This window comes from Ipomoea triloba, chromosome 2 (assembly GCF_003576645.1).
Source record: "Ipomoea triloba cultivar NCNSP0323 chromosome 2, ASM357664v1".
Classification (NCBI taxonomy): Eukaryota; Viridiplantae; Streptophyta; class Magnoliopsida; order Solanales; family Convolvulaceae; genus Ipomoea; species Ipomoea triloba.
Window position 1 is genome coordinate 4,734,718 of NC_044917.1, and position 19,728 is coordinate 4,754,445.

General features: G+C 32.9%; 1 protein-coding gene across 1 annotated transcript; it reads left to right on the forward strand.

Annotated features, from left to right (window-relative positions):
• Positions 1 to 9,944: 9,944 nt before the first annotated feature.
• On the forward strand, positions 9,945 to 13,402 carry LOC116011163. Its single transcript, XM_031250686.1, has 6 exons — positions 9,945 to 10,775; positions 10,937 to 11,157; positions 11,488 to 11,707; positions 12,293 to 12,378; positions 12,588 to 12,679; positions 12,782 to 13,402. Exons 1-6 carry the CDS (start codon positions 10,683 to 10,685, stop codon positions 13,021 to 13,023), a joined length of 954 nt encoding a protein of 317 aa, XP_031106546.1. The 5' UTR covers positions 9,945 to 10,682; the 3' UTR covers positions 13,024 to 13,402.
• The last annotated feature ends 6,326 nt before the right edge of the window (positions 13,403 to 19,728 follow it).

Sequence of the window (19,728 nt, forward strand, 5' to 3'; positions counted from 1 at the left end):
ATCCTAATGCCTGAGAATCCAAGAGCTACGACTGTATATTTGTTATTCGTGAGTTCACAAATCGGAGAAGAAGATCGTCATAACCGCCACAACACAAACAATTCAAATTCACTGTTTCTTTATATATATATATATATATATATATATATATATATATATATATATATATATATATATATATATATATATATATATATTAGGAAGTTAACGGAGGAAACGGACGTGATTCCCAAAATAACGTCCACTTACTGCCTAATGGACAATACGACGACGTTTTAATTCCTGGCGCATAATGCTACGTCCACCACGGTGCATGGTATAATTTGCGAGCAACAAGCTACTTAGCTAAAAATCTTCTTTATTTATTGGGCATAAAATACGTGGCATAAAATACGTGGCATATAGCCCTAAAATGAGAAATCGGTATGAGTATTGGTCATAAATTTAATTTTTGTTAATATTTTTTGGATTGAACAAATTACATAGAGTTTCTTTTTTAGTATTGTTTACTTCTTTTTATATAATTTATGAATTATTATATAAAAATAATATTTATCTGAGGGAAATGGTTGGTTTGAGGGAGTCCCGGTCTAATGGTGTGACGAATTGAAAGGTGATATTTTGACAGTTTCACCGGCACATGCAGGTCGGCAAGTGCTTCTGACAACCTAACTCTTGTCTCTGGAAGTCTGGATAATGATCAAATCCCTGCTGACACCCCAACTTCCACGTGCCATTTATTTGATACACCCTATTAATATAAAATAAATAAATAAAATAGAGTACGATGGTATTGTAGGATTTTACAGTATCGTTGTTGACGTTACTATCAACATGGTACGACGTGAAAAATGCACATATTTATGCATTGTCCAAAAGGCAGGACTCCATAATTTAATGTATCAGGTCAAAATCTACCAATTTCCGAAACCCAATAGGATTAAAGAAATGATGTTGCTTAACCGACCGCTTCTGTTTGATTCATACCGCGCCACGAGTTATCCGCAAAACCCATCAAATCATTTTTTTTTTCTTTTTTCTTTTTTCTTTTTTAAAACACGAGGAATACAAACCGTTATTATTTGAGAGTTTATATTACATAGATTTTGTTTAATATAATAACTCACAAATCATACAATAAAATGTAAATCGATTGTCCTCGAGACTTAGTGTAGTTGGTTCGTTGCTTGACTTGAAGATTATGACTAAAGGCGACAGTGTGGAGTACGAATCCAACTGGAAACATACATATATAGAAAAAGGTCCAAAGATGCTGAAAGATATGAATTGGATCCATTGTGCGCCCATAAAAACTAGGATTTTACCTCCGATCCGCATTCCGCAGTAACTTTTGGGAGGGGCATGTAGGCTTAAGACTAGTAAAGGCGAAGTTGTGATCACCTAAGTTTTTAATTTTGTTTTATATATAAGTAAATTAGTTCAACCAAAAGAATATTAACCATAATCAAAATTGTGACCATCCAAATACAAAAATTATGTTTCACCTAAGACCACCAATCAAGTTGGTTGGGCAATTGGTTTGGTAACCAATCAAATTCCACTCCATGTAGGAGTTATCTTTTGATATTCTTAGTTCGGACTGATCAACGATTATATACTACTATACCTACGATGATTTACCTTCTTGTATATTTTGTCGACTATAATTCTAAAGTGGTATCTACTTAAAGTGCACATTCGAATAGTGACTACAAACTTTTACATAATTAAAGAATCATGTTTCATCTACTCTAACAACCCATTTTGAAGATTGAAATAATCATCGATTTTTGATGCGGAAAATGCCACATTTGTCTCACCAACTACAAAAACTAATGTTGTAGTTACTTTCATAATCCCACTTACTTGTTTTTTAACGTTTTTTTTTTTTTCCTATGGATGGATTTAGTCAAAGAAAATGAAGTTTTCACGTGACTTGAACGTAAATAAGCAGACTATTGACACAAGGAACCGAAGGAAGGTGAAGCTGGCATACGTGGTAATAAATGAAGAAATGGAAAATGACATTAATTATTGATATGAGTTTTTTCCACTTTTGGTACTATGACTTTAGTGTTTCCGTCAATTTAGGTACACGACTTTCATTTTGCCACTTTTAGTCCTTGACTTTAATTTTTTTGCCACTTTTAGTCCTTGACTTTGATTTTTTTTCCACTTTTAGTCCTTTCGGCCATCCGAGCGACAACTTTTAATCGAAATCAACAAATTGTTATGCCATTAAGGGTAAAAGTGTATTTTGATAAAGTTCTAAATATATTTATAAATAAAATCAGATAAAAAATAGGAAAAAGAAACGTTATTTGCTTGTTCTGCTTCGCTTTTTAAGCAACAACTTTTAATCGGAATCAATAAAATGTTGTGTCATTAAGTGTAAAATTGTCTATTGATAAATCTCTAAATACATTAAACGTTATTTACCCTTAATGGCACAACAATTTGTTGATTTCGATTAAAAGTTGTCGCTCGGATGGCCGAAAGGACTAAAAGTGGAAAAAAAAATCAAAGTCAAGGACTAAAAGTGACAACAAAATTAAAGTCAAGGACTAAAAGTGGCAAAATGAAAATCGTGTACCTAAATTGACGGAAACACTAAATTCATAGGATCAAAAGTGAAAAAAACTCTTATTGATATCTCTTGCGCAATATAGGCCCAAAAACTAATTAATAGTTGAAAGTTAACTCAATAGTTTTTTTCTTTTTTAGTACTACTGACTTTGTTATAATATAATATCGGTTCATAGCTACTTTCTCAACCTATTGAAACACAAAGAATTAACACAATTGTTTAAAAAAGTAAATAAACAAATTAACTGTAACTATAAATTTGAATATTTGACTAAAACTCTAAAATTAGAGCAAATGTACCTATTTTTGACATCAAATAAGAACAAATGACTTATTAGTTGAAATGACAATGGTTTGATTCAAACTAAATCAAACCTTACATACGGTTTTAGTTTTGATTTAGAACCTAATCCATAAGGTTCTCTTTTCAGTTTCTAAAATATAAGAATCAAAACCAGCAAAAAATAATAATAATACTAAATGATTTAAAATTTTAAATTAAGTGTATGTTGATAATAATAATAATGTTATTTTTATTGTTATTGTGTTTAAAATAAAATTCTAAAATTTGATATTAAAGTTGTTTTAAACTTGCTTTAAAAAATTCTGTAAAAGTTGTCATTAGATAATTTTGAAACTGTTTAATTGAAAAGCTAAAAAAATCTTTAAGTTTCTTGAAATATAAAATTAAGAATTAGTGGTTCAAAATAAAAATTGCACTATAGTGATCTTTTATTGTAAGTGATATATATTTTTCATTTAAAAATACGATGTCGACATTGTAAAATATTCATAAAAATATATATACTTTTATTGAGTTTTCAACTGTTACCTATATGTTCATTTTCGAAGCATTTATGGTTAGACTTTTTAGCAACGTAGTCGTGGAAAATTGACTCCCCTCCCTCCTCTTTTTCCTTCTTTCTTCTTTCACAAAAATAAAATAAAAATAAATTATAATATGAGTATATCAGTATATGTAAACACCATACATTAATGGATGTGACTAATTAATAATATTGACCTGACTTGAGTTTGACAGTGTCTGATGTTGGACGAAATTAAATATCTTTCAATTAAGGTTGGTCCAATAATATGAACTTGGCTACATCAGTCATATATATATATATAAAATTTGATATTGTATTGGTGGTTAAAATCTTTGTATGCTGAATGATAAAGTTTCGCAATTTTTACTGTGGACCACGGTCCACAATGGATTGTGAACCGCGTATCAAAACGATATCGTTTTGATTAATGAAAACAGACGGATGAAACGGTCTCTATTCTGCGCAATTGCAGTTTCTTTTCAACACAACTACAGTATCAGTTCAACATAACTGCAATTCCAAACGAATGATGGAACGGTCTCCGTTCCGCGCAACTGCAGTTCTCTTTCAACATAACTGCAGTATCAGTCATGACCATGGTCCACAGTATAACAACTGATAAAGTTTGGTGTTGGCTCGAAACGGCAAACTTGATTTATTTTTTCATGGATCTGAGGTAAGTTCATTGTGTTCAAGATATAGCTTGGCGAAATTGGAAACTTGGATTATTAAAAGAAGGCAAAAACTTGTGTGAGACCGTCTCACCATGATACGGGTCGGGTCGGGTTAAGATGCAAATGTAACACTTATATGCACAAATGCCATACTTATATGCTCAAATGTAATACTAATCAGGAATAAAATTTTTGTTACTTATTATGGTAAATGTAATACTTTTAGGGAAAGTACAATACTTTTACATTTCGATTTAAAAGTATTACATTTTTTCTCAAAAGTATTATATTTGCCCTTATAAGTGAGAGGCACTTGTCAACATTACTTATTATGAAAAATGTATTACTTTTTCTCTTATAAGTAACAAAAATTGTATTTTTGATTAGTGTTATATTTGAGCATATAAGTGTGAGACTTGCACATTCACTCAAACACATTCACATATATTCGTAGTGCAGTCAAACACATTCACTCAAGGATCACTTCTTGGTCGTCATCCATTATTCATGTCTATCGTGAGGGAAACAGGGTTGCGGATGCTTTAGCTTTAGAGGGGTTGCATCGCACATCTGCCACTTTATTTTCATCTTTTAACTCCCTCCCTGATAAAGTTAAATTGGCTTTGCTGTATGACTTTCGGGGCTTTGCTGCCTCCCGTTCTTTTCGTTATTAATATATTATCCTTTTACCAAAAAAAAAAAAAAAGTGTGAGACTTGCACATATAAGTATGACATTTGCATGGTGTTTTGACCCGACTCGACACGTCTCACGAATAAGGATCCGTGAGACCGAGACGGTCTCTCACACAAGTGTAATCCTTAAAAGAAATGAAATTAAAAAAAAAAAAATAGGATAGGATATGGTATTGTGTGCTGGTCCAATAGAAAACGAGTAAGTTATGTATATATGAATTTGGCAATATATGTGTCGAATTGTACTTGGAAATCTGAGTGGCCAATGAGGTTGAAGATTACTAATAAATCGCAGCCATTTATTTAAGATATAAATTGCAGCAATTTAATATATAGTGTAGGGTGATTAGGATATCACCACCAACATTTCTTTTTCCTTATCTTGGGAGGAAATTAATAAAGCTAGATAATTTCTATTGCATGGTGTTTCATTTGCAAAGTAAATGATATTTTTAACGGGTTGAGATACGAATGAAATAGAATATGAATATGGTTTTTTTGGTTTGATTTAGAAACAAAACAAAATCTTTTAATATTTAGTTTAAGATTGTACGCCATAATGCCATATAATATATATCGTATTAAGATAGTATTATTTCGAGTGAGTATTGATAGTTGTGTGTCCTCAACAAGCCATCCAAACAATGGTAGTCAAGGATTTGATTAGCGTGACTTGTCCTTGTAGGATATCTACTAGTCAATGGAGGTCACATTTTTTTTTTCTTTTGGATCTCCCCTCCTACCAATCGAGACATAGAGTTTGAGAGATCGATATTAGGAAGACAAAATAAAGAGTTAATATTGAAAAAAAGATGTGATTTTCATGTACAATAAGCATTTTTAATACTAATGCAACTAATTACTAACAAAATAAGATAATAATTCTTCAACATGTTTTCAAAAAAAAAAAAAAATTCTTCAACATAATTCGTTCTTGAATTTGATGATGCCACGCGTTGAGTGCAACTTGCGTTGGGCGCATAAATTTTTTTGTATTCTTTTTTTGTTGGCAGACTTATTTATTTATATTTTTCTCTCTTCCCCCATCTTTTATTTCTTACTTTGTTATTCACACCTACAAAAATTTCTAAAATATTACAACAATTACATATGCTCTAAGAGAAAAATATATTTTTTTTAAGGTAATATTTATCTCTTGATTCTGATGAAATTGACAAGTGTCAGGCAGGAGTAAAAGGAGTGTTCCCGAGGGAATCATTTCGTGGAGCAGTGGAAGGAGACAGAAAACTCATGATTTACATTGAAATGGTTTGGTTTCACTTTATTAAATTAAGAAAATATATATCAATTCTCAAATTTTACTTCAAACTTCTATTCTCACATTCAAACTTTACTTACATGATAGAGAGTAAAATATTTTATTATTATTTGTCATATTAGTAAAAAAAAAAAAGAGTAAATACTTAAAATAGTTTCTAGACTATAACATAATTTACAAATAAGTCCTTAGCTATCAAGTTTAGCAAATTAAATTCACAAATGAACTTGAGATCGTTTGTTTAATTCCTGAACTTTTAAATAAAGTAATTTCCTTGGCAACTGCAACTTCTCGTAGCTCTCCCTACTTTCTTGATTGGGCTTTTTCTTGCTCTGACTAATATTATTATTAATAATGGAATATTATTCCATCACAACCTGAGAGAAACATAATATACATCTACCTTTTTCGGGGGCTTGCAGAGTTGCAGATTGTAAAAATAGCTTGGCTAACTCAGCAACTCACGCATTGAAAAAACATCAATAGAAAGTATGGAATGCGCTTATGCGCCCTAGGGAAACAATGTGCTTCAAAGAAAAAATCTCTCTCTTTTACTTACAAAGAACATGCGAGAACACACTAAGTTGTTATGACGAACCGTATTTAAATAAGGTGAATGATCCTATCTAAACAAGAGGAAACACCTAGAAATCTAGGGTTAATGAAATTACGACACCTGACCAAAATTTTACACTCTTTTAAGTTTTATAACTCCATATATCATTTTTCTGCAAAAATAAAAAACAAAAAACACATATATCATTTTCCTTCACATAAAATAACACTCACCAAATACATCAAATTCAATCAAATTACCAATATCGCCTTTGCCCACGTGCTTCTACCCAGTCCAAAATACTCCCAAAGTCAAAATCTTGCAACCCCACTCATTCAGACTTGTATATAAAATATTATTATTTTACAAAAAAAAAGAGTAAAATATTATTTTTGATATGTAAACTATATAGTAGTGTTTTTTTTACTCAAAATGCCAATTGAAAACATTATTTATCAAAACAATTGTATTAGCGTTTTAGCCAAGTGTATTAAAGTGATCAAATCTTTTATTTTTTTGGTGGTCAAGTAATATACGTACCAAATAGTCGATAAGAAATCAAGTGATTAATTCCCACAAAATAAATCCGATGCAAGTCTGCAATGCGGAAATTCGGTTGCTCATCTAATCTAATCTTTTGTTTTCAAAAAAAAATATATATATATATATATATATAATCTTTTAAAATTTGCAGATAATGTACAAAATATTTTAAATACTTTTTGCTTTAAAAAAAAAATCTAGTACTCTACGCGGAGCTAAAAAATGCATGTTCACTCAAAGTCATATCATACCAATTTAATACAAATGGCTAAAATTTTCTTTAAAACTTTTTGGACAAATTATATAATTAAAGAACACTTTTCACATGAAAGGGGTGGATTCGAACCTCTGTAGAAGCAATACTCCCTTGGAAGATTTTGCAATTGGACCAAAATATACAAACTAGTCATCAACTGGGAGGACCGGTAACTTTTGATCTAATTGCACAAATTGAGCGGTTAAGTCAATTGCATTTTTTGAATTAGATGATCTGATTACATTTTTGTGTATGATTGAATGACTTATTTGATCTTTATTCTTAAAATTAAATTTTGGATTTTCTTGGGAAAAAAAATCAGAACAATGGTTGCTCTATTGTTTCACTTTTTTTTTTTCTTTTTAAGTATTATCCAAAGTAAAATCACAAGATAAAAGTTAAAAATAAATTGTATTTGGATATAAAAACAAAACATAGCTTTCGACGCTGCAAGTTTGAAAGAGACATGATGAACAAAGCTGGGTCCTCCCTCCATCGGTCCAGAAAGAGCACAAAATTGTGTGTACATTGCACATTAACATTCCGTTCACAGAGTTGTCCCAAATATTAAACCCTGGATTTCTTTGTCAATTGTCTTAACAACAGCAACATCCAAGAAACTTATCCTTAATACGATAAAAAGAAAAATCTAGATTGGAGTCAGAAGTCACAACTGAATATTGCATTAAGATATTGTACATTAATATTCATTCATATGTTAATATATATTAATACCCATTTAAGTGTTTTCTTCGTTGAGTCTGTCGTACTTAATATTCCTAATACAGTTTATCTCTAATATCTGATTTGTGAATATAGTTTGATCAAAGTACATTTTTAGATAGTAATTACATGTTTCACTCGTCGCTCAAATATATATATACACACACATTCATTTATGACATGTTTTGGTAGCTTGTAGTTGTAATTCAACTACAATCTAATCCTTTGCGGAACACAACTACATTACTTGATTGGAGGGAGTTGCAATTTTCTCCTTTTGTGGAATTGAAATTCATATAGCTCCTCACATGAAATTCAATTTCGGCGGTGAATGGAAAGGAAAAAAAAAAAAGAAAGAAAAAGAAAAGAAGAAGAAAACTACAACATTACCCTTTATTATTATTATTATTATTATTACACACGGGCATTTTAGTTTTTATATCATTTATTCCCTTTAAATTCATAGTAATACTATTCATGCCTATCAAACAATGTAATTTGAATTCATACTTTATATTTTATTATCATATTATTCTTTTTCCATAAAAATGATGGAATTACAATTCTTTTTTTTCCATTAATTCCTTCTTTCCAACCAAACGTCGTGTTAGACATTTTAGTGAGCGGATGAAGGAGAGGCACTACTGAAATTTTTTTGATTTCCAACTATCAAAAAATGGTCGAAAATTAAAGGGTTTCCGTTGTGAAACAAGCATTTGAATCACTCTTGAGGTGATTTTACACTGTACTAATTGTAATTAGTTAATTTAATTGTTATACTTTTATGGAGTGTTTGATTGGAAAGAAAATAATTGTTTTGGAAATGAAATTCCTAGAATTTGAGGAAATTTTTTAATGTTATTTGGTTCATGGAAAAATGGTTTTCATGGGATTTAAATTCCTCAAATTGGAGGAAAATAAATTCACACCTTTGCTTTGGTATTTTGTTGTCCAATGTTAGTGGGAAGAAATGTTATATAATGAGACAAAATTATTATGTGCATATTTGTTAATTATTATTGTGTAGAGTTACATTAATCTTTATACACATTATTCATTGAATCAATGTTTCAATAAACTAAATAATAGAATTAATATTTTTAGTGAAATTTAAATTATGTATTCCTCAAAATTATGTACTTTATTCATGTAACTGTCTAATATGAGTATATTGCTTTATGTTTACATCGAGTGTGAGATTTTTTATACATTTTCTTAAAATTTCATATTCATCCTGTTATTGTTATTATTAAATAAAATAATAGATATATAGTAGCTTATAGTTTGACACAAAATCAAACTTCATTGGTCTTCAATCCAAAATTTTTACTATTAGAAATTATATTAATATTCATTTTTAAAGACGTAGACTAGTTTAGAGCCGTATTCAATCAAAACTTTTATAAAGTTTTAATGACTTTAAATGGTTGAATTTGTGCCAAGCACCTTATGCTCAGATGACAGAGTAGTGACTCTATCATATGGAGGTTTTGAGTTCAGTGATATTAAGATTGACAAACTTGGTGGTGTGACTTCAACAGTTCAACTGATAAAAAAAAGTATAGAACATATACTACTATGTAATATAGTGAATAGTATTAAAAAAAAGTTTGAATTTTATCGAATATTTTGACACTTTTCGCAGAAAATAAGCTTGAAACATATTTATCGCAACATTCTGTGTTATGTAAAAAAATAAAAAAAAAATAAAAATAAAAAAAAAAAGAAATCAGGAAATTCCGTAGAGAAAAGCGATCATCGGCCCTGATATCACACATACACGCACACAGCTAAAGAATTGAAGAGAGTGTTTTCGCGTGGAGTAAACGTACTTGAGAAGTTTAAATACTCTCTCTCTAATCTCTATCTCTCTCGCTTTCTCTTTCTTCTCTCTACTCTCTCATAGATTGCGCAAAATTCGCGGTGTCATTTTCCCGGAAAAACTCAGACGACACGGTTCAGTTACCATTGTATTCGAAGACAAGTCTTTCGTTTTTCTCCAGCTTGAGTTATCTTCAAGGGAAAATTTGGGCTTCTCACTTGACTTGTGGGTTCAGTTCAGATAATCTTGCCGGAATCTTGGATTTCCGATCGCCGGAATGTCGTTTCAACTCACTCACTAGAGAGCGACGCTACAAATTACTGATTTTTTTTTATTTGTTCTTTTTTAAAACATAAAGCCAAGAGTTGCGATTTTTGGTAAATAGTTTTCCAATATTTAAAAAAAAAAAAAAAAAAAAAAACTAGCTTCTTCTCCTTTTCTCTCGTCGTCCATGTATATAGACTGATAGAATCCCGTAAATTTCTCGTTCACTTTCTCTTCCTTCACCAATAATTTTTTTTTTCCTAATTTTTCCTCGCTGTTTTTGGGGTCCTCTTCTTCGTGTCCTCTGTTCTTTCTTTTGGTTTCCTCTGTTTTGCAGAGCTTGAAGAGAGAGAAATTGCGTCTCTCTTTCTCTCTCTCTCTCTCTCGCTCTTTCTCTCTCATATTCTGCGCTTTCTCCTTTGTAATTTTCGCGTGTGGTTTGTCGCTCAAGATTCATGGCAGCAGTGGACAGGGGCTCAATGGAATCGAACCTCGACAGCTTTCTGTATTGCACCACCCCCGGAGTTTCTTCTCAGTTTTTAGCCAAGGTTTGGTTTCCAATTTCCATCTCAATCTACCCCACCATGAAATGGAAATCCAAAATGCCCAATTTTAATTTTTTTTAATTTAAAAAAAATTCTGGAATTTCATGTTTGAACATGTGTTTCAATTGTGATATGTCTTAAGTTTGAATATGATTGGTTTGCAGGGTGAGGTTAGGAACTTTAATAGGCTTTGGCTTCCATGGGACAGAGAGAGGGTTGAATACTTTACATTGGCTGATCTTTGGAGTTGTTATGATGAATGGAGTGTATATGGTGCTGGGGTTCCTATCAGATTGAACAATCATGAAACTTTAGTTCAGTATTTTGTGCCTTACCTCTCTGCAATTCAAATATTTACCAGCACTTCCTCTGTAAATTGTATAAGGTAAATACTTCAATTCCCTTCCTTATAATTTCCATTTCTGTCTAGTTTGTACGTTTTCTTGTTGTTTGATGAAAGGGCTGAGTATAAACGTATATCACCAGAACCACCCCCATTTGAGTAGGTCAAAGTTACTAGTTGTGGCCTGTGGGTCATGTTTTTTCCTTGTGGCTTTGATGCTCAAAGGGTATTGTTAAAAACAGATTATTCAGCTTTCTGCTAGATGTTGAAGCCTAGAAATGGTCCATTTCTTAGTGAGAGAATTGTGATCAGTTCAGTTTTTCCAAAGAGGGATTGTGGATTTTGGCTGATTCTGTATGTATTTTATCATAGGGACGAGAGTGATTCTGCCTGTGAGACGAGGGATTCGTTTAGTGATTCGTTCAGTGATGAAAGCGAGAGTGAAAAGCTCTCTAGATGGGATGGCTGTTCCTCGGAAGATGGTTTGTATGAGCAGGATGGCCTCTGGCAACTGAATGATAGATTGGGCTACCTTTACTTCCAGTATTTCGAGCAATCTGGTCCCTATGGAAGAGTTCCTCTCATGGATAAGGTATGCCTTTCCCGGTTTTGTATTGGTTGTATTACATTTTAAAGCTGATTTCTTTTTTGGCTTTCGTATTGTATCTGCTTTCCCCTTTTATTCAATTATTATTATGTGATTTATGCGGTTATGTGTAGTTTTCTTAAGACTCGCGAAGCAAGAATGGGAATTCCAGAATAATGTAGTACTTGTGCAATTTCATAGTAATCTAATATCATTAGCTAATGATAAAGATTTGCAAGATGAATTAGAATGAATTATAAAATACTTATTCTACTATATTTGGTTCAAACTCTATAATTAACTTGTCTGGTATGCTCTCTTCTAGCTTTGAATCCTGCTTTTGTTTTTTGTATCTTTTTTGGAGGGGGTGGGGAGGTTGGGGCGGTGTGAGGAATTCCATAAGTGATAAAAAAGTCATCATTCTTGTGCTTGATGGGATTTCTTTTAATGCTCATAGGCATATTTGATGTTTTGTATGTTTTTTAGCTAAGGGACGGCACTATGAGGCATGATATTCTTCTTATCCATACCGTGTTGTTTTGTTGATTTTAGGTCAATCTGACAAAATTTCTTTTTTTTTTTTGCTTTCAGATTAATAGCTTAGCCCAACGGTACCCTGGATTAATGTCACTAAGAAGTGTAGATCTTTCTCCTGCGAGTTGGATGGCAGTTGCTTGGTATGTTTCTTTCTTTCGTTCTTTCTCTGAGGGCATAAAACAGAGATCGAAAATCTCTTTGATTTCATGATATTAATAATGCGTCTGTTTATATCTGTTAGATTGAGATGATTTGTCTAACGAAAAGTGGTGTTAATTAAAACAAAATGGTTAAAGGGAATAAAGGCAAGATTGTGTCACTTAACTTTATTGATGTGAAAAATATTCAGGTACCCTATATATCACATTCCCATGGGAAGAACCATTAAGGACTTGTCCACCTGCTTTCTTACGTTCCACACCCTTTCCTCTTCTTTTCAAGGTATTATTCATTTTTGTCAATTGGCTATTCACCTTTGCTTATATTCCTTGGGCCTTCATTTTCAAAATTATTATTCCTTGTGTAAACTGTTGAAAAATCCAGATATGGACATCGAAGATGACTTGGGGAATGCGATTAAAAAGTCGAAGGCACAAGGTGCCATCCCTCTCCCACCGTTTGGCCTAGCATCTTATAAGATGCAAGGTGATGTTTGGGTCTCCGACAAGAGTGGTAGGGACCAAGAGAGGATGGTGTCACTATTGAGCGTAGCGGATTCGTGGCTAAAGCAATTGGGGGTCCAACACCATGATTTTAACTACTTCATGGGCATGCGCCATGGCTGAGGGCAAAGACGAACTGACTTTTTAGAAGCCTCGTTTGGGCGGGCTCTCACTTGATCTTTTCCCCTTTCGGTTTTGTTTTTGCTTGAAAGTAGTACATATATGGCCATCGTCGGATTAGGTTTTTACTGCAGGCCGGCATCTTTTTTCTTTCTTGTTTTTTTGGTTATTCGGTGTACTGTATTCGCAAGCTGATGACTGTTTATGAAACTTAGGGTTTGAGGTCTGGGAATGTGTATATAGGGATGAAGATTTATGTAATATGTTTGAGATGGACAGAGAGAGGCAATTTGGCCATGACTTTGATGTAGTAGTGGTGCACTGAGATTGTGACAATGACAACTTGTAATGCACGCTTTTGCAACCATCTTCTTTTCTACAATCTCTGTTTCTCTACCTTTCCCTTTTTCCCATCTCCATCTCTTGTTTTAGGTAAATTGGTTTCAAGTGTGCAATTTTAGCATGAGCGCCAAAACCCTGCCGTCCAACACGCCGTGTATCGTTTGCATGTTATATATGTTGGTTACCACTATGCTTGGTGCATGTGGCCCCTTGGAAAGTGCTGGTTTTCGGCACTTTCTCGCGGACTCTTGCCTTCAATGCCTTCACACCTTGACAGAACAGGATTATGAACGAGTAAATTACGATAACTTTAACTTTCACTCTGTCAAGCCTTGATTCCTCAAGTCAAAATGTAAATCATGATGAATTGTGATTTGGTCAGCTTATATGTTGACTTTTGTGTAAATATATACTCCGTATCTTATAATACAATGCATAATCCCTGCACAAGTTAGAAGGTAAATCATGAATTATTATCCAATTAGCATAGATGTTGACTTCTATGTGAATCTGTATCTCGTAATACAGTGCATGACCTTGTGCAATGATATTTACACTGTATATTTTATTTGTTAAAATTATAACATTACCCGTTTTAAGTTGGAGAATCTCGACCTTTAACTACAATTGAAAAAGTTGAATGTAATATTTATTGTGATGCGATACATCATACATAGATGAAGGGTGGGGCCCCTTCGTTTGACGAATGTTTAAACGTACGTAGTCTTCTTCGTTAAAATGACGCGTTTTGTTTCATGGTACGGCGTACAAAACTAACAAGGTAATACTAGTCATATTCTCAAGGCAAAACTTGTGTGAGACCGTCTTACCATGAGACGGGTCGGGTCGGGTTTGTATGTAAATGAACACTTATATACACAAATGTTATACTTTTATGCTCAAATGTAATACTAATCAGGAATAAAATTTTTGTTACTTATAAGGGTAAATGTAATACTTTTAAAGGAAAATACAATACATTTACATTTCAATTTAAAAGTATTACATTTTTCCTCGTAAGTATTATATTTGCCCTTATAAGTAAGGGGCACTTGTCAACATTACTTATTATGAAAAATGTATTACTTTTGCTCTTATAAGTAACAAAAATTGTATTCTTGATTAGTGTTATATTTGAGCATATAAGTATGACATTTGCACATATAAGTATGACATTTACATGGTGCTTTGACTCGACCCGACCTGTCTCACGAATAAGGATCCGTGAGACGGTCTCACACAAGTGTGACCCTATTCTCAAATTGTGTGTAACTTTTACTCGTTCTCACAAAATTTTGATATTCACATTTTATTGAGACCACTAGATAAAAGATAATTAATCATTAATTACCAAATGAGGGAGTAAAAGTGAGTCGGTAAAAATAAAAAGTACATACTATACAACTCAACTACAAATACACAGTCGTGTCCGGAGTTGTTAAAAGAGTTAGGTGTAATTAATTTGTTTGGAAAACTTACCTATCATTTTTAAAATCAAAATCATTCACCATATAAAATGATAGTATATAATTTGTTAGTATGTTTTTTTTTTTTGTGTGTCCTACTAAAGCACAAAGAATCAACAGTCACTTCCACTAGGGCTCAAACTTACTCTCTTCCCCTAGACCACAAGGTCTTTGGCTTGTTTTATTCAATTAAATTAATGCAATTACAAGAATTCCCATATTTTCATGGCTCTTTTAGTTATTACTTAATTGAGATTAGCGTCTAATATGCTAATCATCCTTAATTCGTGAACGATTGGTAGTTTCTTAACTTTGGCGTAACATACTCGGTCAGAAACAAACACCATTAACCTAACCTTACATCATTTTGGTATTAATTAATGACTTGTCTAATTCCCATCTTTACCTTTTTTTTTAGTACTTTGAATGCAACAACAAATATATTTATTATGTACTTTATAGTTATTGAACTTTTAAAAGGCGCATATTGACATTTGTGACTTATATCGTGTATAATCAATCATGAATAGTTTGTACCAAATATTATGAGAGCAAGTGTTGATAGTATAGCTCACGACTGTTGGTGTCTTGTATCTTCTATTTCTGATTGTAAGGTCCAGTACATTCCTAGAGAAAGAAATCAAGATGTCCATCCCCTTGATAAAGCTAATGGGGCTTGGTTATCTTACTCGAGGTACGGTGGACTGACAAACCACCAAACTGTTTATCTGCATTGAGTTAATAATATTATGATTTTGTTTGCTTTCAAAAAAAAATCATGTATAATCAATCACGAATTATTTATACCAAATATTATGAGAGCAAATGTTGACAATATTCAATACAACTGAAATAGTATATATGATCGTACTCTATATATTATATTATATATATATATAAATTAGTGTTGATTGATGTAATAAAAATCTCGAGACTTATGTCTAATTGTCCTATTTGATATTTGTGTGTTTATGTGCGCATACGTGTATTAATTATTTAAAAGATATAAAATGCATTGAATGAAAGCGGAAGTGATGATGTTTGAATTGGGACATGTAACATGACACAAGTGATCTCAAAAGTGCAACCACTAACCATATTGGACCAGGGTAGGAAGACTTTCAGCTGCAAACAAACCCTAACACCGCCACACTACACCCACATGGGCATGCCATTTCTTTCTTTTATGTTTTAGTCAAATTTTTTTTATTTACGGAAAAATTCAGTAGTCATTATCTGAATGTACATTGTTTATAAAATTTACATTATAATCTTAATTAGAAAAATATCAGATAAATTAAACTAGGTTACCTATAAGTCATAGCTGACTTATTCAAATCAATAAAGTCAATAAACAATTTTCATGAGAGTCAAAATTAAACTTAGACATTTGTAATTACTAAATGAACTGGCGAACTTCATTGGGGTGGGTTGTCTCATGTTTCAGTCATTTCAGTCAACCGTGGCTCGTGAAGATTGGTTGTATTCCACTTCATTTAATTTGCTTATCTAATCCAGCTACAAACAACCATATGGATTTTGTAACCCACTTGGATATCAGATTAGGTTGACAATTGACTGAATACAACCTTTTTTTAAAAACTAAAAAATAAAAAATTCGCTTCTGGGAACACAACCACCATACCATCCAATAATACTATTAAATCCTTACCTAAAACATGAAAAAATTTCCATATGAAAAACTCGTGTATTGGGTTAAGTACACGCGTATTATATTTGACACTTTAACTATAAACTTATTTATCACTTTAAACATTTAATACTATTACCAGGTGTAATTAGTTTCCGAATACTCGTTCTCATTATATGATGTGAGAGTTAAATATTAAAATTCACTTCAAAGAAAAAGTATAATATTTATTTGGTCATGAGACCGTCATCATCTTGATCATATATCTATTTTTAATTTTTTTAAAGAAAATACGTAGGGTGTAACAAATTGAAACGGCATAGGCATCGAGGTTGAATGTGAACGCATGGATTTTAGTTTGGCGATTGCGGCACCACTAAATGCCTATTGGCCAATGGAGTTTAGCACTGACCTTTAGTGAACACTGTGGCACATGGGAGTATTAGGTTGAGGTGTTTATTCATTTGTTTATTTTACAACACAATAATAAAAGAAAAATACTATTTTTTTTAAGGTAAACGTAGCTATTCCATTAATTTATAACATAAAATGTTTACATCAACGATCAATGAAATGGTAAACCATTCCTTATAGTCAGACATAGAAACAATTTTTCTAACTATGCTTCATCAAAGATCTGGGTCTTCGTCATCATTCTTTTTTGTTCGCCCAAGATAAGTTCAACACTTACCGAAACCAAACTAAACGATTTATGCTAATGAAAATGAAAAGCTCGTGAAAGTAACAAGAGGAAAAATGCTCGTGAAAGTAACGAGAGGAAAACACAATAATAGAGAAAATAAAAAGTGGGTAAAGTCAAAGTAGGGTTGGAAGTTCAAGACTACCAACACAAACCCCAATACCTACCTACTATTATTTTATTCAAATGGAAAGAAAACGGAAGAAGAAGATCTGTGGTGGTGGTCGGAGGCGGACGGAGCTGCGACGGTGGTCGGGGTGGAAGAAGAGCGAAAGCAAACGTAGAAGGTGACCAAAACCGCCGGCTCAAAGCTCCATTAGAGCTCCGGCCGAAGGCCGGTGATGGAAGCCTAAGTTGAGCCGCAGAGAAAGGCGTTTGGTTTTAGAGAGAAAAGGGAGGCAACAAAAGAAAAATACTATTAGTAACTGAATTGTAGAATAATACGGAGTAATAATAAACCTATTCTTGTATTGTGGGCAAATTATACTGTGCACCACGGTGCACATAGCAATGTGCACCACGTACCTAAACGACGTCGTTTTGAGCATTGTAAACTAATCGTCCGTTTTTTTTGGAAATTACGTTTCCCGTTTCGGTCGGTCTCTGTATTTATGTTAATATTCTGTGTATTCCAGGCAATCATTCTGTGTATTCTAGGCAACCGTTCTGTGTATTATAGGTAACCGTTATGTGTATTCATGTTAGTAACACATGTTGTGATTTCATGTTAGTAACACATGTTGTGATGTGTTTGTGCATTCGAATGTTTAGGAGGATGAGTTTTGTGTATTTTATGTAAATATTATGTGTATTCATGTTATTAACACAAGTTGTGATGTGTTTGTGCATTCGAATGTTAGGAGGATGGGTTCTATGTATTTTGCGTCAATATTCTGTATATTATGGGCAAACATTCTGTGTATTCTAGGCAAACGTTATGTGTATTCTATATAATGATTATGTGTATTATAGATAATGAATTCCCTGGAGTCATTCACGTCCACTAACATCTGTGTATTTTGTGTCAATATTCTGTGTATTCTGGGCAAACATTCTGTGTATTCTAGGCAAACGTTCTGTGTATTATAGATAATGATTATGTGTATTATAGATAATGAATTCCCTGAGTCATTCATGTCCGCGTCTACTAACACCGAAACGACGTCGTTTTACGTACGTGGTGCACATTGCTATGTGCACCGTGGTGCAGGGTATAACGATTGTGTATTGTGGGCATAGTTCCAGGGGTATGACTCAAAGAATATTAAAGTAAGAGATAGGCTTTACTAAAGCGATCCAATTAGCTAAGAAAGAAAGGTTGGCCTTTTTTTCTAGAAAGATGGCTAAGGGTGCGTTTGCATCATGGTATGTAGCACAATCCGTAAAAACAAGCTAAGTGGTGGGGAGGCCGGAGCGGTTTCTTAGGCCAAGGGAGCATCGGTCGGTGACCTAGACGCTAGATCTCGGTTCACTGGTGAGTGACGGACTCGTAGGGGTAAAGCAGACCGAAGTAAACTGCCGGAGGGTGGCCAGCGGACCACTCTCGGGTCCGCGGCCTTGGCGCGTTTCAGTCCATTGTAAGGAGTATTTTATTTGGTAGTTCGGCCCCTTGGACCAAATTCATTCTCTTTGTTTATTTAATACATTTGCAGCCCGTTTGTATTATTTCAAGGGCCCTATGGCCTATTAATCCTATATACTTTTCGTACGCATTACCCGATATCAATCCAGTTTTATGGTGAGCCCAGTCCATTAAAAACCATCACTTTTAATTGTTAAGTTGTTATTGAAGTCATATTTTTTGTCCCTAGCTTGTAAAAAAGAAATATTAAAATTTGTTGCTATTTTTCAAAAACTATTGACTAGATGTAATAATGTAATTTCAATTCCCATGCATGACTAAAGCATGGTCCAATTCTATGCCTTAGTGGCTAGAAATGTAAAAGTGTGGGCTGCTATAACGTCCACGGATGGAAAGATAAAATTAATTCAATAATGATGGTAAGTGATTTAGGTTTTCTGTCACTAATTCATGGAGTTACGTTCGAGCTTGGTTTAGGGCAAAAAAAAAAAAAGAAAAAAAAAGAGAGGATATAAAGTTTCATTAGTAATATATACTAATCAAATAAGATTTTTGAAGAGTAATAGTAAATTTTAAAAAGGAACTTCAACTTAGATAATAAAAGTGATGATGTAAAATAGGAATTGAGTTCACTATTACACTAGGGAACAAAAAAATAATTTTTTCAAGAATTAGTATCACTTTAATCTCTCAACTATTTTCATTTTTGTTGACAAAGTTTAGTCCATAATATAATACTCCATACAAAATGCATAAGGTTAGTTAATTAAGTTGGACCTGAACGTAGTTAGTTACGTAAATCGGGGGGGGGGGGGAAGGGGACTTAATGCATCAGTGGTAGGATCGGCAAATTATTGTGTGAACCATGGTCCACATAGTTGTGTGAACCATGGTCCACATAGTTGTGTGAACCATGAACATAAGGTACATTATTTTTGTACTGAAGGTACATTATTTTATAATACTA